The sequence below is a fragment of the Symphodus melops genome (genome assembly GCF_947650265.1).
Source record: "Symphodus melops genome assembly, chromosome: 8".
NCBI classification, from domain to species: Eukaryota; Metazoa; Chordata; class Actinopteri; order Labriformes; family Labridae; genus Symphodus; species Symphodus melops.
In genome coordinates, this window is record NC_136698.1 from 13327535 (window position 1) to 13355534 (window position 28000).

Here is a 28000-nt window from a genome sequence, read left to right on the forward strand (position 1 = left end):
AAGTTGATCTATGGATGTTTATGTTTTATTTCTATTGTTGGGCAATTTTTACTTATATTGAATAAAACAGCTGAAAAGAGACAGAAATATGGGTAGGTGTGGGGGATGATATGCAGTAAAAGGTTGACACTATATCTGAACCCACAGCCACTATGATGAGGACTATAGCCTTTGTAACACAGAGGCTATAGTCCTCATCGGAGAGGCAAAAAAGCCTTGGTTTATAACAAAATGTTAAAAACGACTATCACAAATAATTAGGATTCTGACACCCAGTGCTCACTGCTTTGTACCTGCCAGTGTGAGTGTGAGCGTTCATTTACTGTATCCAGTAAATCTGCTCAAATGTCATTCATGAGTACTAAATTGAATGTTTAGTTCACCGTCAACCAAAAATAAGAGTAAGTTCAACACTTATGTCAGTGACCATAATGAAAATGCAAGTTCACCAACCTTTTTTTTTTCTGACCTTGGGGAAAGCTGCCCCATGCAGGCACCTATGGGTTCACTAGTTCAGAGGTTCTTTTTCAATGCTTTAATTTGGCAGAAGCCCCTTAGAGTGTTCTCTAAACTGATAAGCGAGCCAATAAAGAGTGGCCAGTACTGGAGAAATATGCTCATGTTTAAATTCTCCGGTCAGAACCCACGCTGCTGCACTCTGAACCTTCAATGCAACTATTGTCCACAAGACATAAGAATCCACAAGAAAGTGAAGATCTCTGTATGACCATAAAAATATAGCATTAGTGATTTTCAAAGGCTGTGTCAGCCGGTCTATCTGGCCTCGAGGGTCAGTGCCTGATCTTAGTCGCACGTCATCATTTAGAATAATAAATTGCACCCACGCACAGCCCTTTGTTCATGGCCTTTGTCTTGGTGCACAGCTCAGGAAGAAGTGGTAGACTGGTGTGTCTTCAGCAGTGAAAGCAGGAGAGCAGCGCACCAAATGATACGTCATAAAAGACATCCCATAATGGCATTCTAATTGGACCTGGGCGGTAGGGCTGAAACATTTTATGTCAATCATCTGTTCGCTTTGATTGCTTTCCTTCCTGCTCTCCCTCAACTCGCTTTCCTCTTTTATTTTCAGTGTTTCTGTATATGTCCCTCCCCCTCATAGCTTTCCTTTTATTTTTTACTTTATATACATCTCTTCTTTCATATCTTCCTTTCTGTCTTCTCTGCTTTTACACATTTTTAATCTTTCTGCTTTCATGAACAAGAGCGATATGGAAAAACATCTATTACATTTCTCAGTGCACGAGACTCCATTATAAAGTTGTTTCATCCACCCTTGACAATGAATGGGAGATTAGTCAAAAGGCGTCATATGTGCACAATGACAATTACAAAGGGTTATTCATGCATCCTCCTACACACACTCACAGGTGAGTCAAAGTTAAAATTGTTTCCTCTTTGAGTCAGAGAGGAGGATCTCTGATATAACTTTTTAAAAACCAAACACTCATGGAAGTGAGTTTAAAAAAATCAATTGTGTACAGTCTCACTTTTTTGTGAAATAAAATTAAATGTATTCATTTATTTAAAAATATTTATTGTGGGGCTTGTTGTGTTTTTATTAGAGAGATAGGACAGTGGACAGAGCCCGAAATTGGGGAGAGACGGAGATCCGTTACTTTGCTCCTCTGTATTTCTCTGAACTCCTGGGAATCAACACACCCACCTGCAATCCGCGGTCTTTTTCCTCCATTTAACTCGCTTGCGAGACCAGCATGGGGTCCAGAGTTCCTTTTCTACATGTTTTTTTCGTTCGTTGCTGCTCTAAAAATCATGAAACACAATTTAGTTAGAGTCTTTGAGAAATTGTTTGATGCATGGACAAAATAACAGCAAAGTAACATTTAGGATAAGATCTCATTTTTGTCTCCTAGACAAAAAAAGCACTAGTCAAGACCAAATGATGATTTTGTCCATTATCTAATGTCTCAAAGACACTCTGCCTGAGGAAGACATTTTATAAAATTTTGAAACTTTCTTTGATACACCACTGAAATCTGTAATCTGAAAAAACCTGCTTAAATTTATTTTGAAGCCTATAGAGTAGATTATAGATTAGCAAATATACAACTCCTAACAACTCTTTTGAATGAATCTAATGATAAAGGTTTGGCATAAACAAGTTAATGCGTATGTATGTGTTATACGATGAAACACTAGTGTAGTTCTGGCTTTTCTAGCTCCACGGTAAAAAAGGAGAAATTCACGGCCCTGCTTCCCAAACATTTGATTGACTGATTCAGTGTCTCTGTGTTCAGCAGTGTGTTGCTGTGTGTCTGCTCAGGGTATAATTACAGAAATAGATGAATACAAGGGTGTAATTGCCCTTAGTCCTCTTCAATGATGCTGCTGATAGCAATGTCTACAGTCTGTGTGGCTGAATCAAGGGGTTGAGAGAGGGACTGTAACCTGTTCACATCAGTGTAGGTACAGGGCTGCGGAGTATTTAAATATTGTGGAGTAATGGATGGAGGAGGTGGATGAGCTTGACCTTTCATTTTGGATTCACAGTCCTGATGAGGACGCTGCTTCTTATTAGCGAGGCCACAACACATAAATCCACACAGATGTTTCACAATGTAACATTTTCGTGTCAGTAGGTTTAATGTGAAGGTACAACTAGTCTCTGGTTGCTCGATGTCTGTATGTTACATTCTTAAACATTTTCAAGGTTTTGCACAGGTCAAATAAAATAAAATGTAAAAGTTAATGAGCTCAGAGGTGGGTTCAGACATAAGGCAAAAAAACAACATTTGCCTCAAGTAAATTGTGTTATGGGATCATTTTTCCCACCTGCCCCCTGGACACTACTCTAGTCCATCCCGTTTAGTTGAGTGCTTATTTGCACCGATAAAGGACTCTACCATATCCAACTTGCTCCCAAAATGTTGTTTAATAAGCTGTATACTATTTTCTGTAAGATGGATGATTTTTTACCTTTTTTAAGGGGGTAAGAAGTTAAAAGTGATATTTCCCAGCTGAGTACATGTTGCCAGTTATCGGATGGAAACCACAAGTGAAATGTCCACCATCTGTTTCCATTGAGTGAAGCTGGGAAGAGTTGTTCAGGCGACACTGGCTCAGTGGTAAGAACCTGCAAAAAAAAAAAAAAAACATTTTCAGCCATGTCCATTCGAGGACTGATCATTTCTGATGCAGGAGAGCAAATCTTTAGATTGGCATTTGCCAATTTGCCCATTTGTATCAAGCAAAATTACCAGGTTAGCTGAATTTTTAACCTCCCTGTTGCATTTCTCCTGTCTGCTTACAAAGTTTTCTTCTCACCATTGTATTTATATCATTTCAATATATAAATCTTAAAGGCTATTGGTCTGAAACACCTTTGGAGGTGTTACTGAGACATCTTTGCTGCACACGGAGCAAGACTAGTTGGTTTCCCATTTGAGATTGCTAAACAAGCGATTATCTTCTCATCGAACAAATCAACAAGAAAACAATTTCAATATCTTCCAAAATGTTAAATTATTTATGGAAGGAGAGCTACTGCACTTATCAGCTTAGTTAATCTTTGCCTTATTAAATTTCTAATTGAGGTTTAACTATCACACACACACTTAAAACATTGGAAACTATGCTTGATTTGATAGTAATCTATAGCCACTGTATTTAAGGATCAAAAGAGGAGAGAATTTCCTCATGTTAGAACGAGCATCAGAATAGCAGACACATCGAGCATCAAGACAAACAGAAGGGTAAGGGGGTGGGGTACATTTAAATGCACTCTCGATCGCTCAAAGAAATACATTATGGAGCACTTATACTGCGACAAACAACACTGTAATACGATTTCCAGATGGCTCTGGATAACCTACAGGGATAAGCTCATTGCATGGGTTTGCGTGGATTGATTTGCGTAAACTTGTATTTCCCATGAAGCAAGTGATTAAAGGATGGTTTTATTTTTCATGTAAAAGAAATGTTCCTTTATTATTGGAGCTGGAAAGAAACTACTCATTATTACTTTTTTTTTTATTATCTAGCTTATAAAACAAGTCAATATCATTACCACTTTCTCACCGTGCTCTTATGGCTCCTCTGGTCTGCAAGCCCAAACTAGCAATGGCACATTTTAATTAAGGACAGAGGGTTACCCAGTCCATGTTTGCTGAAATATGACACAGTGGTTGCTCTTCATTTTACAAATGTTTAATAATGATCTTCAGGTTATATTTTTGCTGTCTCTCGGCATCGTGTTTTTAAGAAGGGATTAGAGCTGTCATCTGAATTTCCCTGCAGCAATGAAACTCCCACATATAGCACTGTGCAAATAAGCTCAGGTATACAGACACACATTAGCGACAGAGAATAGACTCAAAACTCAAGTTCAGAGACACTGCAGGGTAAAACATTATCCATGAGGGACCACAAAGGCACCTCATCAATCCTGATATCATCCTCCCTCTATGCCGGAGGCAGAGGTCTTAACTGTGTTTAGCTGGCTGAAAAACATCAGATAGGCTCCTCTTTCCTGTCCTTCTACTTATCTGCACTATAACTAACCTATGTGAACAAATTAAAGCAACTATCAAGAGTCATTGAGTTTTGCTATGTCAAAAAAAAGCACTACAATTTAAGACAGTTAAATATGATGTAGAATAACTCTCCGCTTTCCACTGTTTAATATTTGTAATTCTTGTATAGCTATATGTTTTGCAAGTTTTAAAATAATGACCTCCCTGTTCAGGAAAGGGGTGGGTATTAAAGGACAATGCGCATTCATGCCTGTGTCTTCAGGAGTCAGCTTAAATTAGCATGCAGCTTGAAGTGTAATGAAATACCATTCAATCTGGTTACTAGAATATGCTTTCCCTTTTATTAAAGTATGTACAGAAGATTATGTGGTGATAGGTGGTCTAAATCAAGCTTTTAATGAATGCAAATCAATAAGAAGTTGAAAATTTGGGTCCTGTTCAAACCATTAATATCAAGGTAAGGCAAGTCAAGTTTATTTACATGGCACATTTCAACAACAAGGCAATTCAAAGTGTTTTAGACATCAAAAGCATCATGACAGGAAAGAAAGACAGGAAAGAAAAAAAAAACTTTTAAATTTTATCCCAACCTGTTACTGTTTTTTTCTTAATACATTTTTCTTGCAGTAATCTCACTTCAAATTGTCACTTTCCTTGTGTAACCCTCAAAGTGTGCTGCTGCCACTCCACAACAGAATGACATATGGCCTTTAGAGATAACACGATTTCCACTGCTCTCCTTTATCACCAGAGCTTTAATTAGACAGATAATGGAGAGGAGTGCAGCCCGGGGCCCATCCTCCCTATCCTGACCCTACGCTGGCTCAGACACCTATGAGAGAGATATTAACTTTTAAAGCAGAAGAGACACGAGAGCCCAGCAGAGGTGTCTAATAATGAGACACAATTCTTACTTTACAGACTTGTGAAAGTTATGAGTCGCACAGTAGGAATAAAATGGGCAATAAAACTGGGATGAGAGAGTGTAGAGACTTTCAGCTGCCCACGACCTTAAAAATATGTCCACCCACTCCTGCACCCTCAAGAAATGGCATCATCCTTCCTCTCCCTAGTCCAATGCCTCTTCCTTTTTTTTGTCTTGCTGTGTTATTTTCCACCTTCATCTCTGTCTACCTCTTGGCTCCTCCCCCCTCCAGCTGAGTCAATCAGCCTCACTCTTACTCCTTCTGATCACACATGCAGTGAAGCATGGGGAGCTATTTGCAATGAACACATCATCACGGGAGTGCAGGGCTGAAAATGCCAGAATCTGAGACTTAAGAAGACGACAGAGCTAAGGCTGAGTAACCGAATCAAGGACTTTAGACTGTAATGAAAGAGATCATACAAACATGAGGTCTAAGGCCAGATGTTATACAGATTAGCTCAAGGTGTTACAGCAGAAACTGTAACGTTCCTTAGCTCCATATCATATCACTGAGTTGAAGCTGGATTTAAAAATCTGTTTCTTAAAAGGAAAACAAGATACGGGAAAGCTGATATGAACAAATATGTTGGCGAGTGTCATGCTCAACGAGAGGAGATCCAAGGCATAGCAGTCACATTATGTCTCTGTTTGTGGATAAATCTACATTTATCTACATGTTATATAATTTTCATGAGTAAGAATGTGTTTTATAAAACATTAAACGACTTTTGCACAAAGTCGCACTTTGAGGCTCTGTATTATAAAGAGACAGAGAGAGCAAGACGATTGAGAGGATCTGCTTTATAGACTTTATAGAGGCCAACCCTGGTCACGGGTACTATTGTCAAAATGAGTGGCAGCCCCATTTCCAACAGACCCCGGCTTTTCTGCAACTTAACTGAGATCATTTCTGGGTTCACTCTCTGTTAATGTCGACATGCACTCTCACCAAATTCTCACAAATAAACTGAGTAAGACTTTCATCCTCTTGCAGGTATCACAGTGCATCGCATACTATCAACAAATTGATATATTTAATTACATTGCCTCGTTCCAGCATTCCTATTACAGAAAGTACATTTTGTTGTGTACGACCTCATCATTACATTTTCGACCATTGGCCTTTTGCCAGCTCCCTTTTGGATTTGTTTGCCTCACTGATTGATTACTGGTACACCAACCTAGACTGTGAAATAAACTCTGGCTTTTACAGTCCATCGTTCTGTCTGGCTCTGTCACAGCTATACCTGGGTATAACATTAACCTTTATCCAGTTGTAGTTTGAGAACACTCAGATAAAAAGATTTCACTGAGGCAGTAATAATGCTATTTTTCCCTGTTCTAATCAAACATGTATGTAATTTAGATAGATCTGAAGTGGAGTATATTTATCTAATGCCTCACACAGACTGGGGCTCTTCTTCCCTGAAGAATCTGGGGTTGTTGAAAAAGGTTGAGATATAATTGAATAGTTCTCTGGGGGTTTTAAATATTTCAATCAGTGTTGCAGGGTATTACAAGGATCCTTTTTACTGAAAATGCAACACATTTGTAGAAAAGAAATAAGAAATGAAAAGCAGAACTTTACCTTGGCATTTTGTCTTTGGTACTCAGCTTCTTCAGTACACAGTAACCTTATTTTGTAATTGTGAACAATTTAGAGAATTACTAGTTTGTATACTATGAATTAAAATTTAACAGTGGATTGCTGCCAGTGCGCTCCAAAATCTGCAGCCTGAGACCATGTGACCAGATGAGAAATTAGTGGGAAGAAAATAATTATAGAGAAGTGCAATAACTATTTAAAAAGAGTAGAAAAATCTGAGATGCAGAAGATAGAAGACACTATTTTACTTAAATGTGAGTGTCTTCTAAAGCCCATCAAAACCTAAACCCCCAACAGCCTTATGAAATGTAGGTCTTTAGTAGTTAGCATCTTGTCAGAAAATCTACTTTCAGGAAAATTGGCTGATTGTGCAATTTATGTTGCTAACCCATCGCAGGAAAAAGTCACATAGCAGCGAATCGGATGTTTACACTCAGCATTATCTTCTTTCTTCAGACATGACTTGATGACTGCTGATTTGTAGTGGACACTGGTTGTTTGTGTTGTCTTGTGTGCTACACAAGATTAATACTAGATGTTCTGTTTGTGGTGTCAGCCTCTAGGAGTTTAAAATTGATACCATCTGACACTATAACCTCCCAGCAGGTGATTTTAGATTAGCACAAAAACTTAAAGGAGAGACATGACAGAGAGGCAGCCTTTCTTTAGCATTAGGTTTAAGAGCTAAAGTTTGACCTGCTAAACAAACAAAATGTCATTCTGTCTAATAGGATAAAAATCGAGTGCTTTTGGCACTTGGAGAGACTGACAATCAGTTCCAGCATCCTGAGGAATCAGACGAGCACAGTCCATTTATCTCTGCATGTGATCAGGATTCTTGGAGACAATAACATGCTGTGTCTGCCTCTCACCAAATCATGTCCTTCACATCGAGTCCAAGGCCAATTGTGTCTCAAAAAACTCCTATAGCTCCCTGCTTCCAGTCTCCTTAAGCTTTATTTAGTGCTGGATTGTAAGCAATCAAGATATCTGGTAAATATTTTAGACCATCTTATATTAACTGCGAAAGCCTGGAGTCAGTATTTAAACTAGAATTAAAAGCATTGATTAGAATATTTTACCAAATTGAACAGGAGACATGAAAACATCTTAGAAAGACTCCCAGGCCATTGCAGAAATGAACGCAGTGTTTAAAAAACTACATAAAATGCAGGGTTGGTTGCTTTAAATGAAAAAAAGAAGAAGAAAAATTAGGCACATTGAGCAGAGGCCCTTTCTATCACACCAAATCCCCAAATGCAGGAGGTCTGATTCCTATCTGTGCCTCTCACGGCTCTATGACCAATCAATAGGTTTAAGCCCTTCTGCACTCAGTCTGCTGCGATTGAATAAATAAACCTTTAGCAAAAAGGCTTTTCCACCTGAAAATCAAAATTAAGTTTGTTCTGAAATCACTGCTTAAACCAAGCTTTAGTCAAAGTTTGTTCACAGTGAGCTTGTAGTTTTAAATAAATTAGCTGCATGCAGTTGCTGAGTATGAGGCTGAATTGAGTGATGATGAGATTAAAGCAAATAATAAAGTTGTGATCATTAAAATAGTCTCTCAATTTGCAAGAACGTGCTTTGTAGACATTTCAATAAAACATTCCTATTCGCAGATCTGTTGTTATTTGAAAATATTGATTGTTACATCCGTAAGTAATTTATAAAACATCAAATATCACTGCTCCAGTTTCTCAATCATGAACACTTAAACGTAGCGCTACTTTCTTTCATATTTGATTGTAAATTGATGTTTGTATTCTTGACTGTTAGTTGGATCAGCATGTGCCATAACAACTTCTCCTTTGGCTGTGGGAAAATGGTAGGCCAGTTTTTTTTGTCTATATGTCTACTTTAAAATAACGGGATTGGCAGCCTCTCAACGGCTCTGCACTGACAATAGGTAGACGGCATCAATGACACACCAGGTAACATCTGGTAAAAATAGCTGTAGAAAGCATTGCATGGTGCAACAATGCATATCACAAATACAAACACAATTTTAAACAGAAACATAAAGCAGCCTAAACCGAATATAAATGACTGAAAGGGAAGTAAAGCAGAGCATCCCCAGACCTGTTCTCTGTCTGTAACTTTAAAGGCAAACACGGATCAATACAGTGCAGTCAACCCTAATCTCTGTTCACTCAGTGATTATTATCAGCTATAACAGGCTCAGGCTGCAAAGCATGAAAGCAAAGAACTTGTACTGAAACCACAACAAACATAGAGAAGGTTTAATGTCACCCCCTTGAGTGACAGCCATTGTAAAAAAAACTCCAGAGAAGTTCATACTTCAAAAACGTCCACTTCAGGAGCCTAAAGGTGATTTTACAGACATTAAATATATATTCTCTAATGATTTAGCCACCAGCAGTGTATAATTGTTTCTTCTGTTTATGTAATGCTTATCAGACTGGATTATTGGTGTCTTGTAGCAGCTCAGGGAATGACATGGGAACATGAAGGAGAACTCATCAGCAGTTGATTGCGGTCTGTCTCAATAGTTTATTTTGTTCACTCTTCATTTTTACGTCACACCGAGTGAGTCAAACAAATGCAGCCAATTATGATCTAGAAACACTTTATTCCTGTCCTCTGAGAGCTCATCGTAGGGCTTGTCTGGACTTTATTTAGAAGCAAAAACATGTTTTTGTACTTGCCTGCATGGCGTATGTATTTAAGTGTCAGTTTTGCATAAACATGCAATGCATCATGTGTGTCAATTGCAGATGATGGAAGGAGCCTATAGCAGATTTTCTGAAGGATCTATTCACTGTTGCTCCCACAATTAGAGTCTTTGTTGTGATAATCACGCTTCCAGTGTCTGGCTTCCTATTATCATCACTGACTCTCATTTAGACACAACCCCTCATCTTCTTTTCTTGGCTTTCTTCAGACAGTAAAAGAACACACTGAGATGAGGTGTGAATTATGTAATGGTCCTAACTCTAACCCTAAATGTTGTGTGGTAAGGTTTATGCTTCAAAGTTAAGATGAAACATTATGGTTCAAGCTAAACCAATAAGTTAACACTGATGTTTCTTTTGAAGAAAGCAAGAGCTTTCTGGCAAAAGTCAAAGGCTGCAGGCATGTCATTTTGATATCCTGTTAATTCCAGTTAAATTAGCAATTTAAGAAGTGTCTGTTTGTGTTCAGATCAAAAGTGGTATAAAATTCGCTCCCACAAACAAACAGTCCTGTAAACTTTAAGACATGATTTTTATAAGCTTTTAGACTCTGACTACAGCAAGATAATCTCGATCAGTGGGCCCATCCACCCAAACAACAGTCGTCTTAGCTGCATGCCGAGTCTTCACAACTGGTTGCAATTTTTGTGTGCAGCCTGCGGAGTGGCTTTTATTGACCACTTCAACCTATCCCTGAAACATTTCTTCAGACATGATGGTATCCATTTCAATGAGACAGGATCACATTCTCTAACTGGCAACATTTTCTACTGTATCCAGAACTTTCCCTCCTCTTTCATCCTAACATCACTGGATGCATGCAAGGCCATCAGTGGATGCAACTGTAACAATCAGGGTTCAAGTAATCAATCAAGCATTTGCACATTTCATGCATATCAAATCCATTTCTAAGTTATTCAATTGAACAACGCAATGACAGCCCCTAAGAATTTTTCCCAATCCCTTTCCAAGAATATTCGACGCATTCAGGGTCCCTACTTTAATAATAAAAAAGTGTCAGAGGGTTTCAATAAGAAAAATGTGGGACTCAGACTGATTCCTGTATTAATCAGAAACAAAAGGAATCAATACATTTTTCCACTTTGAGATGAATCAGTCTAATCTGTTTTTGTAGTAAACCGCAGACTACTACAGGTCCTGCTGCTATCTCCACAAAGCTTGCTCTACTTAATATCAAATTATTAGCCAACAAAGACTCTTAATAAAGACAATTTAAACTTTGTTTCTAACAGAAGACATGGCCGACAGAAAGCAACAGTTTTCCTATTTCTTACCAGGCTGCGCCCACAAATTTATAGTTTGTTTGGAGACATTACCAAAAGGGGAGAAGCTTTGTTAACTGAAAATGTATTCCTGTGTAAAGTGATCACAACTGGATACTTTAGTCAGTTTGAATAGCTCATTTTTATATAAAAGGGCTTTACAGAAAACATTTTTCTAATTATCTACAGGAATCCAAAATATTTGGAGGTCTAAGTCAATTGAGGATTGCACTGAATTACACATGAATCTTTTTTTAATATAACAGGGTATTTTAACATCCACATATAATCAACTCTCACTGATGTCATTTTGACAAATAGACCTCATAAGTGTATCTCCAGCAATTTGTTCCACACTGCAAATCAATGATTATTGTCCACTATTGCCTGCATCAGGGATGAAAGAATATTAAAACTCCTTCATAACAATGTCCCAGGTCTGTCTACAAACCCCTCAGTTATGAGAAAAGTCCATCCTTTCCGTTTAGAGATGATGAACCCCTCCCCTAGGTGGGTGACAATCCCATGGCTAGGTGTTTGTTCTGCACTCAAGAGTTTGCCTTGGTTGTGGTCGAGCTTATTTGCATTTAAAGCTGGACACTGAAACAACCTGTTCTGAACAGGGCTGAAATAAAGGTGTTCATGCATGTTAAAATACAGGATCAGAGTGGATGGGAAGGGAAGGGAGGATAATGGATAGATAATGCTCCTTTAAAGGAATTAAGGGGTAAAGTTCCCATCTTTTTAATGCAGTTAAAATAATAATAAAATAAATTAAAGGCCCTTTAGTCTTCTCGTCTTTGTAAAATGTGAGCTGCTTTAATTAGCACCCTCCAGAGTTTCATGAAAACATTAACAACAGGAGCTTTCTTTGTGAATTTAAAAACTTCCTTTTGTTTGGTCATTAAAAGACATTACAGGCAGAAAATGTGGAGTCAATCTGGAATCATTTGGGCTGCACAACAAAGTAGTTTAAAAGCCAATAACAGAATTATATAAGATAAATTTAATTTGTCCTCATGTAAAATCTAGCAGCTTACTCTTTTCTCACTGACTTCATCTCATCTAAACCCTTGTTTACAAAAGACTACAATACACTTACAAATGACTAAAATAGCGATTAATATTTTATCACAGATATTTGATTTAACAGCCACCTTTTAGTTGCATGTTTGTGCACAATGAAGTCATAACCAGCAGCACTCTTTTTAGGTATTTCTATTTAGACCTCTAACAGGAGAATGAAAGTATTGAAAGAAAGAAAGAAAGAAAGAAAGAAAGAAAGAAAGAAAGAAAGAAAGAAAGAAAGAAAGAAAGAAAGAAAGAAAGAAAGAAAGAAAGAAAGAAGCTCTAGGTTCACTGAAATAGATCAGCAGAACTCAGAAGAATATGAAGCAATCAACAATCTGTGACATGAATATTAACTGAAAACAAGAAGAGAACTTTTAAACAAAATGGCTCTGGTAAACAACTCTGCAGTAATGAAAGTGTTTTTCACCTGAATGAAATGAAAATAAGATGCCTATGAATGGGGTACAAAACCTCCGTGTTGCATTTCTTGACTTGCCGAGTTACACAAGTCATAGAAGTAAGGGGAATAATCGAGCATTCATGAAATCTCATCCCCTCAAAATAAGAAGCTGAAACCCGACTCAGGGGAAACAGAGACAACAAACGTCTTTTTCATTTCTGAAACAGCTTTCAGGAAGGTGACTGAAGTATTACCTCCCTTAACTAAAGAAAAAAAAACACATCAGTAACAAATCAAAATCCACCTGTCTGAAAAATGTCCAAAATAAACAACACTTTAGAAAAATGAGGACAGTTATTTTCATTTCAGGAACCAACAAAATCAGAGGATTATCTGTTGGAAATCGGTATTTTACAAGCTTGATTGGATCAACTTCTCTTAACTTCTGACCTTGCAATTACATAGAAGCATCAGTTATGACTTCTGCATTTAAAAAATCCTCTCTTTGGCTCTTAAGTCTGTGATGTATGTGGGGATTAAGAAAGGTTCAAGGAAAACTGACCAGCACAAATTATCTCTTTGTTCTTGTTACTTGTGACCCAATTTTTCAACACTTTGTGTGGCATTCAAAGGATGCTATTCTTGCCATTGGTGTCATTTTTTTCTGACAAAAAGATGAATGAAATGATGATGTTTAGTAATGAGCCGGCATTTAAAAAAATAAAACCCTGCTTCCTCACCCCTTAGTCTGTATAAATGTCATACAAGGATCAGGTTAGCACACCTGTTCATTTAATTCTCTTTGATTTTATGGAAGCACTGACTTGACAAAGGATGGGGATGATGCACGGCCATCCTACTCTTCCCCTGCGTCCCTAATTAAGATCCTGGTGCTGCAGCACAAATGTTAATTCACAGGTGTCTGCTGCCTGCCAGTTACCATAGCAACCTCAAGGTATGCTGTCTAATCCATAACAGACACCAGGTTTTTTTCCCCCTCTTCCTCTTATCGGGACTGATTAATCTGGACAAAAAATCACAACGCTCGCAGTAGCATGGGCCAACTACCGCTGGTTTCTCCCGAACAGGATATTGAGGCTCTCTTGTATAAGTCAGATCTCAAAGTGCATTATGGGAAGTAAACAAACTGTAAAGGCTTGTTCATGAAAGAGCAAAGGGCTCCTTAGCCGTCCAACATCTCTGAATGTTTATTCAGGCTGGCAGAGCCAATCGTCATATATTTGAGTTTTGAATACTTAGGACTCTGGACCAGCAGTGATATATCCATTCTTGGATTGTGTGCAGTACTGAAGAAATCAATATTTTTGGCAGCATTATAAATGTAAAATGGGAATTTAGGGTTGGTGGAGTACAAACTTATACAGCTCACATTGACACCTTTATCACTCAGTATAGAACTTGGCCTTCACTAATGTTTTTTATATTGCATGTTTTTGTTTTAGGTTATAGTCATACCCATGTAGTTTAAAAAAAGTATGAATCATGTGTTTTGCCTCAGAGATAGTAAGAGAAACATATTTGACTTGGACAGGTGAAGCTCATATTCATGTACTTGAATTTGACAGTTTTAGGTTACACATTCCAGATCCTCTATGCAGATGTAGTTTGGAGCACCATAATCAGAAGCACATAACTCTGCTCTATTGTTACTTGGCATTTAATATGCAATACAATAGTGTCATTAATGTAACATTAAGAAACTTACCTGAAGAAAAGAGGTGACAAGCGACTAGAAAAAGGTGATGCATGTGATCCTCGTCTTCTTTGTTGGATTCAATGGCACCCATTTGCATTTCTTCCACTGTTATGTTTACATTTTCCATTATACTCTATAGTCTAAACTGTGTCTAGTGGATTTAAAAAGTAACAATCCACTTTCTTTGTTTCACAATGGGACATTTTTAAATATTGATGGTATACTGTACTGGCCTGTAACTCATTTCTTATCTTTGCTTTGTTCATCTTCTACAAGAAACTAGGATTTGTAGCAAGAGGCTCTATGGATCAAAAACAATTGAAATACTTCCTGGTTAAACCATATCTCACTAGTAAACATAAGGTTGAACAGACTGTTAAAACGATTAAATGGTTAAACGTGGGACAGCAATCTTTCCACTCAGGCATTAAAAGATACAATCACTCTTCAACAAATGTATCATGCTAGAATCACTTTTGCTGTAGCTAGTTTCAAAGAGATTTCTTTGCTTTCCCCCATTCTATAATCTAATGTGGTGCAGTCCAATTAGCCACGTCTGGTGGAGCAAGGTGCATTCAAGTGCCTGCGTTCATGAGAGCACAATACCCAACCCCAGAGTGGACTTTGGAGAGATTAGAAAAGAAATCCAGCAAGAAAACCACACAGAAACACAAACATTTATATAACATTTAACCAAATGAATTTGAAACATTTACTGTATTGTATTTTTTTTTTTTTTTACTGATAATCTACTTCAGAATTTTAAGCATGTAACAAATTAAAGATGGTTTCACCTGACTGCTGAGTGTCAGTGAAGATTTAAAACATTTGAAACTAGATTGTCTTAGCGCTATGATTTTTGAAAAGGGTGTTGTAAATCCTTTTTTTCTGTAAGACACTTTGACAATGGCGTCAATCTTCTCATCTAGCGCTGACAAGTACTTTTTAACTCTTTGCCATGCAATGATCCTTTCACATTAAAGTGTTGGAGAATTAGGCTGCCAAGCTCAACAATGAGGTAGCCTGTCAGCTCTGCTAGTTGTTCATTACTCAACCAAAAATGTGAAATTATTAGCATTCGAAAAAGCTTCTTTTGAAGGTGACTGTGTGTCCCCACTGAAGGATTTACTCAGATAATCAACACAAGATATTTCTCTTTGAAGTCACATTAAATAGATTTTTTTAAATGTGTGTCTCGTGCTCTGATGTGGAAAGTCATTTTTTTCTGACCAAGTGATAGAAAGCAGTGTCAGCGCTATGGGGGGGCATTCGCGGGCCGTTCCCCCCCCCAGTGGTTGCCCAGGCCCACCCCAAATACGTCGCCCCATGAATTGTGAACTTGTTTCACGCTAGGGAACCCCCAATAGTTAATTTATATCCAAGTATCCAAGGCAGCATATATAGTCCCTACCTTAACATTGTGTTCTCAAACACGGTGGGTAAAAATAACTAAAACATCAATATGATTTTATGTTCATTCACAGCTGTCAAATGTCGCATTAGATTGTGTTTTGCATGACTAGCTCACTATTCACTCAAAATTGACGCCAATTGTACAGAGAGATTGATATTTTCTCCATCAATTCTGGTTTGGCTTATGATGTCATCAAACGTCCACTAATTACAGGTGCCAATCACTAGCTAGCGCCAGTCCACAGGCTAGATGTGCACAATAGCCTAGTTGATGAAGAGCAACGTGAAGTTGAAGGTCCAAGGAGGTGGCCCAGGGTTGCCGACCCCTGGGCTACATCCACAAAGGTGTGCGTGCAGGCGTGTGCATGCAGACACACGCGCGCAAACTGTGCCCCCCAGAGCAGTCTCAATGCCCCCCCACCTAACTTAGGCTGGAGCCGACACTGATACAAAGACGCAGCATTACACCTCTATGTTGTTATTCAGCCATAAGTCTCTGGTATTAGGTATTTACATTAACAACATTACTATTATTTTGAAAGCTTTGAAAAATAAGCATTAATTATGGTTTATTTTGAATGTTCTAGTATTTCTGTTCTGATGCTAAGTCATACATGTGAACATCATGGTCTCAAACTCTCGCTTATTACTATTAATGAAACGTTCATATAAGGACACTGTCAGTGAGTAAGAACTTGGTCTCAAAGAACTGACAGGAATGGTCTTATGTTTTCCTTTAAAAATTACCATTTATATTGATTGGTAATATGATCTTCACCTTTTAACACACACAGCTCATGGTCCACATTCAAAGTTGATACAATATTTTTACATCTGATCCTTCAGCCAGCATGTTAGATCTTTTTTTTTTTTTTACTATAGACTTCATGTCAGTATGTTAAAGATGGATGATTTGCTACTTTGTAAGAGGAAAACAAAACAAGATTCCTTCAATATCAGACTCTCAGGCGAAAATAAACCTTGCCTTGTTTACAGGGTGTGGATTACTATTTAATAAAACTGCTTTCATTTCCTCTCTTCCACTTATTGTTTTTTTTCCATGGGAAAAGGGACATTTCAACAATTATATTTCCATTAGGAGTGTCTCTCTCTGTCTTCTATTTACCAGTAAATTATCAGGAAATAATATTTTTTACTTTGTTTCCCATAACTGGAGCTTCACTGAGCTTCACATTGAGGGATACAACGAGTTTACTAAATGGTATGAAAATGCTTACTTGCAAGTGACAACACTATAAAATAGCAAGTGTCCTCGTGAGTAGTGTGTGATTTCAGACAGCAGTGGTCGTTGAAAATGTTTTTTTCTGCAGCACTAACCATCTGATTTTTCTTAAAGAAAAAAAGACCCCTCCCCTCTGTGTATCTGATTTGCCCCTCACTTGTGGCAAATGTCCCCTGCGGGTTGTTATGGAAACACTGTAATGGAGGGTTTGACAGTTCTTCTGTCTCCAGCTCTCAGCATTCACAGAGATTAGTCCTGAAGAGTCAGTGATCACAGTGGTTAAGCTGCAGAATGGTAGCTGAGGGTCACTGGTTAGGGGTCACTGGGAGCACACTTTGACAGGGTTACTGGAGGCCAACAAAGAAGCAGCTGATCATTAATGCTGCTGCAACCAGGTGATAAGTAAGGGACAGCACTCCTCATGGACAGTCCTACCCCAATCTGCTTTTATGGCTTTCAGTGATATTTGGATAGCAACATTTATTTAAAAACATCAGACATTATCCTCCAGTTTATGCTAAGTGCTCTATAATCATACAAACTACATGTTACACACCTCAGAAATTAAAAATTCTTGTTGACTTACATGACATGTATCCATGTATACAACATAGAAATAAAGAAACAGCACATGTCTCTGCCTTCCTAAAAAAAACAACAAAAAAAACCCTGCACTAAATACAGATATAGTGTGTGCAAAAACAAATGCAAGCCATCTTGTAACCCTAACTTTCCTCAGAGGGGTTTTCTTGAATTACTTTGTGGCACAAAGAAGAACAAATGTCAACATAATTTAGAACCATTTTAAAACAACTACAAAGATATAAGAAAAGTCTATACTTTTTATTTGACAGGGCTTGGATTTGTTTTCCCCTCTTTTCTTCCCCAGTAGTAATCACATGACACCTACAGTATGGTGGACAACAAGGGAAAATGCATTGCAAGAACCCAAAAGATTTCCGTGGCTAGAAACAGGCTGCACAATTCTTGATGCAAATGTTACAGCAATGAGTTTCCCTTCTGTTGTCTTGCTCAGCAGGTGGGTTTAATTAAACGAAGTGCTCTTGGCCTTGCTAAAAAACCCAGTGTTGACTTCAGTCTGAGTCTTTTGGAATAGAGACTGCTGCAGTAATGCTTCTCCAACAGGGATTTAGTGCTTTTGTTGTGTAGTTGTGGTTTGATCCTGAGCTGATCATTGTTCTAAGTTTTAGATGTTTTGGAGGCAAAAGAAGGACAAGCAAAAGAGTTCAAAGCTATAGTCGTCTTTTTTTGCCTCATCAAGGCTAAAATAAGAGCAGAGAAGAACATAGTGACAAGAACAAAACATGATGAAACAGTTTTACTACGTCCACGAAGGTCATGCAGATTTTGTAGAATATAAACTCACGTCACCCACTGAGTTTTCCAAATGATTACCTGCAGTGATCTCAAATCAGCTATCCCTGACTTGCAGAAATGTCATATTGAAAAAAAATTCTGGAGCAAAGGTGAAAAATGGCTATTTATGTTCACACGTGCAGTAAGCCGTAAAAAAAATTCAGGAGATTTGCTCAAGTGTGCAAAAGATTTGCAGTGTGATTTTAATGACTGTTTGATGTTTTGGGGGTGTTTTAATGTGTTTCCCATAGTTGTGTATTGTGTATTTGTAATTGGAGTAAAAGGATCCATGTAACTTTTATGGACTTTAGGGTAAAAGTATTGCGGTCTGAACAAAACCATATTAGTATTCATCATGGAAACAGCCACACCTCTCACTGTGAACATGTTAGCCTTCATTGCACAAAAAGCAGCAGTGAAACTAATGAAAGATGGCTTTGTTCAATTAACCTGAACCAGTGGACAGAAGCCATTACAAGAGTTTTCATTACATATTGCTTGAGAAGCCGCAGGTGTTTAAGACTGCTCATAGCCGTTTATACTAAGGACTGCTCTTTTATGAAATAACATCACTGCATGAGTCTATAGTCTCTAGTAAAACATCAGCAGGCCTATGGCAGTGGAAAAAAAGAAAACAAGAACTTTTTTTGTGAAAATTGATCCGACTAAAATAAAAAAAAACATTGACTATTTTGGGGGGACTGATGGCCTAGCAGTTAGGTCCCGCCACATATATAAAAGGCTTGAGTCCTCCAAACGGATGGCCTGCGTTCAAGTCAAATCTTTCAATCTATTTTCAAATAAAGCCCAAAATCTTTTTTTTTTTTTTTAACAATGACTGAACACAAACACAAAAATTGCAAACAAAGTAAAGGTCACTGATTAACACAGAAAATCTCTTTTTCTGTTAAAGGGTTAATTCTGAAAGGCAGCAGCTGCTACAATTATACTGGAAAGCAATTTAAACTGCCATACTCAAACCCCCCACACGATACACACGCACACACGTCTCATTCCTTCACTCAGAGAGCCCTCAGCTCTATGGTTGCCATAGGAACCTTGAAGCCAATAACAGCCCGAGACCTTTCCTCCCTAAAGACGGGGATAAAAATCGCCCCCAATCAAATTTGCCTGACTGAGAACAGGTTTCTCTGCTGCAGCATCATCACATCCTAAACCTGCACCCTCCGCAGGCCCTTCATCCATCCTGCATTGTGTGTCCCAATCCTCCCCCAACTGAGGAGAAGACAGCATTATAAATCAATTTACAAGCTGCAAGAGACATCCAGCAGTGGATGGAAACAAATAATGGCACATGAAGGATATTGAAAACATTGAACGGGTAGAGGCAACAGCATGTGCAGCTGACACAGGAAACATAATAGTATTTTTGTGAGTGACTGCACATGTGAGTGATGAATTCTGGACGACAGTGATGAAGGGAGGAAGAGGAAGTAGACAATATTTGTGTCTTTGCTTTGCTTGTGTGGGATTCTGACTCTTAAGTAGAAATGTTCATTGTCATTGTAGGAAAAGTTATTAAAGTACGTAAAGTAAATTTCTGTAAGATTATGCAGGAAAATTGAAAACCGAGCTTGAGCTTCAATCACTGGCTTTTTTTCTTAAAGACAAGTTCAAACTAGGTTTGATGTTTTTGTTTCTTTGCAAGTGTGTTTAGCTCAAAGCACCGCTAAGCCACTCGTCAGATATACTGTATTGTATACTCTGTGAGGTTTCAGTTCTGTTTTTGTTGTTTCGGTGTGAGTTTGTGTTGTCTTTTCTCCCCCTCCCTCTTCTGGTCTTTCTTCCTCTGCAGCTATGTGAGTGGCAGGGGGTGTGGCTGGCTCCTCCAGGCAGCAGACGAGGCACACCTGACATCTATCAAATCAACCCCTCCATATAAGCCTGGCTGTCACCCTACTCCTGTGCCAGATAATTCGGTCTCGTTCGGTAGTGGCATGTTTGCGTACAGCAAAATTGTTTGTAGTCTCTAGCTGGTTTTTGTGCCTTCGCTTTGTGAATTGTTGGACTGATCTTGTTTTTCTTATTTCTAGTTTTTGCTGGCGTGCCACCTGGATCTTCAAGCCAGCCAGCCTCCTGCCCTCTCTGCCTGCTCTTTTGTTTTTTGGAACATTAAATATCTTTTTGTTAAAACTATTTTTGTTCTTTATGTCTCTGCATTTTGGGGTCCGCCAAACCAAAACCTAACATACTCCTGTGTTGCCTATATATCTCAAAAGAGCTGCAGATGGGAAATAATGCTTTCTACGAAAGTGCAATCAAAACAAGAACTCTCACACATAACTTTGAGCTTTTGTAAATAAAAATACATTGACAGGGTCAGCTTTGAAGCTCTTGTTTTGTTTTGTGTCACGAATATACAAAGAGACCCAAATGCACGACTCGAAAGGCATAAACAGTTTCTCAAAAACGTTTAATCCGGTCAGGGTTCGGTACACGGGAATTAGTCCAAGGAGGCAAAGGTACAAAATCAGCATGCAAAGGGAATCCTAAAAACACTCGGGGGTCAGAACAAGAATCAATACAAAAGAATGATGGGACGCTGCTACTGAAGAGACGAGACAAACTGGCATGGAGAGAGGGGAAGACAGACATTAAATACTGAACAGGGGGTGGAGTTAACAAGACACAGGTGAGACACATCAGGTAATCAGCAGGCTGAGACACACTGGGGGAAGGGCATGCAGCCAACAAACCTAAAACGAGACACAGGGTGAGTAACCAGTAAACACAAGCACAGGACATGATACATGAAGAAAACAGAAATAAACAGACACTTAACCCAGGGATGTGACATTTTGGTTGTGGTGTAAAGAAAAATTAATCAGAATTGGAAACCATTCTTAATGTTCAAGAGCTAAGTGAAATACTCTGTGGAGGCCGGGATCAGTAAAAATTTACTATTGGTTTGCAACATTATTAACCGTTTCAGTGCCTCCTACCCTTCATACTGTGTCATCTCTTGTCTTGAGAAACCTCGTGTCTGACCTTTTACGTCTCACATAAACTTAGGGGGCTTACTAGTTAGCTTAATTTAGCTTTCAATGAGACTGAGGGCTAACAACAACTTCCAAAGTCATTGTAGCAATTTATACTTTTCCAACTCAGAAATGAAGTCATGTGGACTGATTCAATCCCGCTGCAATAACCGCCCTGAAAAAAATCAAATAGATCCTTTTTATCAGCAGCTGTTTTTATCAGTCGCTTTTTAATGCCTGACCCTTAAATTGTGTTTTAAAAATGTATTTTGAATGTGAGTTGTGTTTATTGTTTGAGCCTTGTCAAAATAGAATTTCTTTCAGTGTTGGGACCACCTGGCAACCTCCAGTCTTGAAAAAATAAGCCAATGTGGAAGTACAAAATCCTGCAGTTCATTGAGAATCCGCTTGAGGCTGGCTCCAGGAGCAAAAGATTTCACGTACACAGGACCAGCAAAAAAAAAAAGAAGTTTTTACAACAGGTCTATTTAAATAAAAAAAAATTAAATAGGTCTGATTATGTCATCACTGGCTCACACTGTATTGTAGGTGAATTTTTTTCTCCACCAATGCATGTCCACAGGTCTTAATTGTGCTTGTGTGTGATTCATTCCTGTGTGTGCGAGAAGCATGTCTCTAAAATAATAACAGAATGCAAACCACAATTAATAAAGTATAAAAAATTACATTATAATAATTTCTTGTAATGTATTTATCATGACTAATAAATAACCAAGATGCCAGTATGATGCATGATAAAAAGCTACGTATTCATGTAAAAAAGGTGTGCATGAATAAACTGTAAAAGTATTATCTATACATTTTTATTTGTTTATAAAACATCTCAGTTAACATGTATTCCCTGTCATAGTTACATTATATGCGATAATGAACTGTACTTTAGTTGAGGAGCTTCAATTCAATTAAAAAAGTCTTAAACTTTAAGGCATTTACAAAACGGAGTATAATATTAGTGCTTGGTAATTTTACACAATGTTTTTGACATTTAAGATGTTTTTTAAGAAGTTGTTGTAAAAGAATGTAATTGTCAAGAAACTTTTCAAGCACTTCATTTTAATATTTCAAAGTAAAATCTGTGAAGACAGGAACACTTTAGGCACACCTTAAGGTAATTTATTCAGAAAATCATCAATACTTATTAATGTCAATAACACATAACATTGTTGGCTTTATCAATTTATCACGTCTTGACATTGTTCAATGCACAGAATTGTGTAGTGTGAGTATCTAGCTTTAAATGCAAAGAAGTGCACAAATGTGATGCAACTTTTATACATTTCGAGGGATTAAAGTACACTTGTGGCAAATCAGTCGAGTAAAAGTAACTCAAAAAATAATCACTTTCAGGTTTTACACTGAGCCTACCTGAGGTAGGCCTCGCTAAGAACAGAACCGCCTGAACCGTCAGAAGTCAGACAACTTTTTATTTTTTTTCTCTGCTTTGTATAAGTCTTATTATACTCTATTATAAACCACATTAAAAGAATATAAACATAGAGTTATTGAAAAATAAGACATCAGTTGGACATTTTTCAGAACACATTAGTGTGTCTTCAATCCTCATCTAGAATCAATCACAAGGCAACTAACCAATATACAATATAAGGATTCACTGAAATTTAGTACTGACAATATTTAAGTGTGTAAGTCATGCGAGAGATATCTCAGAAAGATTAAGATAACAACTAGTTTGAATATAACTAGGTACGATTGTACAAAATAAACATTACGTTTTCAAACAGGCACTGTATGTTTGCAACAGGGGAATAAAGATCACTGACTTTCACACTTAAACAACCAGCAGTGTAACTGTATATTATGAATAGAGAGCATATCAATAGTAGTGCTACAGGTGAGCTACACACACCAGGTCAGTATATCCAAAGTAAAACTAAAGCTTTGAGGCAGAGTGTGAAAATCTTCACTATTTTGCGTCACTCAGACAACTCAAGACGATTCCGAGCACACAAGATTGCATGCCATTCTTTTTTTATGTAATTCCTGGATACGGCTGAGAACACCATAAGAGCAGAAAGCTGTCAAAACCAATAATATAGCTTTCCTCTGCCTTGTTTTCCTCAATTCTTTCCTGACATTCTGCTGTTTCCCCCGGGCTTCATTATGGTTGCAAGTGACGACATTTACATGCCTCTCATCACACTTCGTATCCACTGCTGCATAATTAGCATTTTACCGACAAGAGTAGAAAGTAGAACATATGTATTTATATACAAATTCAACACATGATTAGAGTCATTTCATAGCCGGTGGCCTTTAACAAAACACTACATGGTGTACATAGAGAACTGACAGCTTTGGACTCTCTGTCTCCCTCACACACACACACACACACACACACACACACACACATACAAATAGAGTAAGGCTTTCGGGTTTCATTCAAATTTGAGCATGTCATGCAAACACAAATTTGTCTTCAATATATTAACGTCACTTCTCTGCAACACTAGGACACGTTTCTTCTCATATAAAACATTTCATACATTTACATGCACACAAGTACTATATTTGTCCACTACCAATACCGGTTGCATAAATTTACTAGTTTTATGTAGTTTCTAAAAAGGACATATATAAAACTGACATTTTTACTAACTTTGTTTCTTGTCCCATGCGCTATCTAATAAATAGATTGTTGAATCCTTGAATACTTTAAACTAAAAAGACAACAAATCTTTTGAATCAGCTACTAAACATTTTATCACTGCAACTCCTAATAACATTTATACTTCAGGTACTGTTTGAAAACATTTTGGCAAACAGATAAGACATGTCCCACTGAAGTGTCTAAACAAATGGTGGAAAACTTCTTGTCACTTTTTCTGTGTTTTATGGAATTGAGAATCTGTGCAAAATAACACTGAAGTAACTCTAGCAGTCTAAATGACGAGAGAAGACGATTGTGTTCTTATTTTGGCAAAAGCTTGTTGCTTGGTTGCTCAGATCTAATCTAGGTGCTCACACTGGATAAGACATGCTCGACAGGCTGCAGTTTAAACCTCCACTCAGGTCCCTCATGAGTCCAAACTGGAATAAAGATGTAAAACATGTTTATGCAATATCAGTTACAACTGGAGGTTAGAAGTCACAGTTAACTCACCTCACACTGTTTATGTGTTGGTTTATCAGTGAAAAACAAAACAGTTTCCTTTTATGAGAGCTGGTAAAATAAACCTAACTGCATGAAAAAATATGACATTGTTGCAAAATATGAAAAAAAAAGTATTTTTCCAACCTTCATATTGCAGAAATACACGTTCCTAAAGTCAAAGCAAAGGAAACATTGAAGGTACCCTTTGGAGTTGATAAAAAATTAATTAAAAACAAAAGAAAACTAAATGTTAACATCTGGAAACATTTTAACAAACAAAACAATTACAAAGGCCCCTTTTAACCTTATTTTAATTTGAGTAAATTAAATGATCATTTCTCCAGCATTTAGTTATTAAGAGGATCTCTATTTTGGCTGTTAGTCTAAATAAAGCCATTGTGGCTAACTGTTTGTCCCTCATCCTCTCCTGTAGTAGGTTGGCCATGGCAACTGGGATCAAAGGGTTGTTTGCACATCAGGATGTAGAGCTACTTCAAAGCTTACACTGACTCACAAAAGCATCTTTGTGCTGCACATGTTGTAGCTGATGTGGAACCACATCCTGCGCTGCTGGATTTATGTCATGTTTTGATAAGAAACCCTTTCCCACATGACGAGTGCAGGCGAGGACATGGAGATTAGTCAATGCCCAGGTGGCTCTAACCTTAGAACAGGATGGCCAGATAAGTCCAGGAAAAAAAAAAACACCTTTCATCTGTTGAACAATCTGTTGCTGCCGAGGCCTGCTTGGGTAAAATAGCTTTCATTTTGGGGTGAAGAAGCCTGGTAAGCCTTGATCGCCAACATTCATTCATTCATCTGTTTATGAATGTAATCCGATTCATTTTCTAGGCTTCTTTTATTTTCTGATCTCAAGGGAAAGCCTCATTTTCATTCTAGAAATTATTATACCTACAATATTTTGACTGCTGATATCCATTAAAATAAAAACAGCTTTTTTTGTATTAAAAAAACAACAACACACACAAAAAAAAGTGCAAACATCTTGATGTCAGTATCCTTGTTTTTGCCTTATTTGACCTCCAGGTCCTCTGGCTTTAAAGCCCAGAGAGCAGCTTTGTCAGCTGCAGCTCTCTCTGTCCCAACAGCGTGTCCCTCTTTAGGCTAGTACCTTTGTTAACCACCTTAAACTTTATGGACAGGTTCTTCACCTGCATGGGGCTTATCGAATCAAAGAAGAAATCCTCATTGAAGACTGGGTTACGACTATTCTTGATGATATTGCTCCTTTGCTTCTGCAGCTTTCCTGGGTTCAGGTAGATGGACACACAACAGTTGATGCTCTTGATGTCAAAGTGCTTGTCGTAAAGACTCTCTGCAGCGAGGACCCGGATGAGCAGACGGGAAGTGCTGGAGTCGTAGTTGGCACTGATCCTCATTGTCCCTCCTTTGTGCAGGCTGATGGTGTGCTCTCGGTGGAGCTTGTTGTCTGAAACTCCCGCAGAGGGTATATTAAGCCGTCGCTGAACATTAGGGCTTGGCTCGGCTGAGCTGCACTCATCGGTGGAGAGCGAGCTGTGGCGAGCGAATGTCCGCTTGGCTTTCACCACTTTGGCCTGTGTCTCATGGGTGAAGATCTTCAGCAGGGAGGCAGAGCGGGAGAGTAATGGAGAGCTAAAGGGAGAGGACTCAGCCGAGGAGCAGGTGTCACTTTCCCCTCCACTAAAGTACCGATAAGGATTCATGTGAGAGGTGTTAAAGTCAGCAGGATTCAGGTGGTTTCCTCCTTCGCTGCCTCTTCCCTGGGTCTTCCTCTGGGTGTTTGGAGAGGTGATGGGACTTGTGTGCTCACAGTGGAAAAGCGACTCTTTACGACGAGTGTGGGGGCTTTCCTTCAAGGTTGCAAAGCCATAAGGTGTGTGAGTCTTGGGGACATAAGGCAGCGACATTGCTGTCTGCGACTGAGGGTCTGCATTGGTGTCTCCAGTCACAACATCATCAGCACTCTCTATCTGGATGATGTGACGGTTTGCTGCTTTCAGCAAGTTCTTGGTGTCTCCTGCGATTTTGGCGACTAGACGTGGACTTCTTGGGCTGCTGATCTTCTTCCCGATGCTGACAGTTTGCTCAGATGTTGACGGTTCGAGCTCTTCACTGAGCTTTATATTGGGAATCTCAGGTTCTGGAGGGCTGCTGACCAGCTTTGGGGGAATGAAGAAGTCTGGGATTTTGTCAGGGGTGAGGACGTTGCTGTAGGACGAAGTTACACCTTTCTTGTCTCCGTTTTCTCCTTGTCGCAGCATGCCAGTCTCCACCGAGTCTCGGATCTTATCCAGGACCCACATGGTCCCACCTGACAGTGGGATGTGTGGGTGTGTGAAGTGGTTGTAGTCAGGTGTGTCTGCAATTAATAACACACGGAGGAGTATATAATCAGAGGACAGTTACTCCACAGGGAAGACAGAGATTAAAATAGCACCTTGGTATTGTAGCTCTGCTGTCTGTGGTGAAACCTTCATAGCTCATGGTTTAAACATGGGAAAAAATGCAGCACACTATATGTATGCTTAACTTTGGATTCTCTGAATACACAGTAAAGAAAAAGGTTCTCAGAAAAATCTCCAAAGAGCTTCGGCTCATTGAAAAGGCTTATAATAGAAGGACAAGTGACAACTAACACAGCTCAAAAGGTAGCAACCTGATAAAATACTGTCAACAGCTGAATCCCTATCAGCTATTTCCATGCCTTAAAGGTCACATTAAAACTCACATCCTTTATTTTAAAAATCAATCTGTTATAACCGAAACCGAGTATTTTATTATGTCATGTATGAACATTTAAAGCTAAGTCGGGCATTGAGTTTAAATAATATGTTCTAATATGCCGTATAGTAGGCTATTTATTTTACAGCCTGGCTGATCTTGCCAAATAAAAAAAACAAAAAAAAACACACTTTTGTAGACATATATTACATGTTTTGCTACTTTACTTCACATTGACTTAAGAGTTTTTTTTGTAAAATATGTTGAAAATATTTTTTTTAAAGACACGGATTGAAGTTCAACAGGTGCCAGGTTTCCTTCATTTACGAACCAGCAGTCTGTGTTTTCAAAACCTCTTTCATCCATTATCCTTTACATTATCTCGAGTTTTCAAACTATTTCTGTCCTGTTTTAAAAACAATTTTCAAATAATGTAGCCTACTTACGGCACTGGTGAAAAGCCCACGCTCCTCTTTGTCCGCTTGTTCAGTCAGTAACAGGTGTTTTCTCTCCGCGCGCTGCTCTGCGCCCTCACGCTCTCAGCTCCGAGACTCCTGGCACGCGCTTTATACACAGCTTAGGGCTGCAGCTGACCAATAAGATCAAACTAAGAGCTGAACAGCAAAAGCGAGTAGAAAAAATACAGCAGTTACATATCAAAGGAGATGAAATCCTACAGACTGGGTTTATTTTGGTATCAGCGCAACCATCACTTCAACGATTCAAATAGTGTCCCATTTTCATAAAGTAGGCTACGAGTTTTATGGGAATATTTGCGCACTAAAGGAGGAAAAAACAGCTATTTTAACGTTTAAAATGTGAAACTTTATTAACCACAAGGAGAAGGGACAATGTTCTTTCATTTAACAGTAGGCGTATAGGCTATTTATGTGTCAGACCAT

The 28000-nt window shown here is 38.4% G+C and overlaps 1 protein-coding gene across 1 annotated transcript; it reads right to left on the reverse strand.

Annotated features, from left to right (window-relative positions):
- Positions 1 to 24617: 24617 nt before the first annotated feature.
- Positions 24618 to 27628, reverse strand: LOC306828435 (C2 calcium-dependent domain-containing protein 4C). Its single transcript, XM_079350916.1, has 2 exons — positions 27545 to 27628; positions 24618 to 26736 (listed from the first exon to the last, which is right to left on the reverse strand). The coding sequence occupies exon 2, from the start codon at positions 26678 to 26680 to the stop codon at positions 25433 to 25435; it is 1248 nt and encodes a 415-aa protein (XP_079207042.1). The 5' UTR covers positions 26681 to 26736; positions 27545 to 27628; the 3' UTR covers positions 24618 to 25432.
- Between the last annotated feature and the right edge of the window lie 372 nt (positions 27629 to 28000).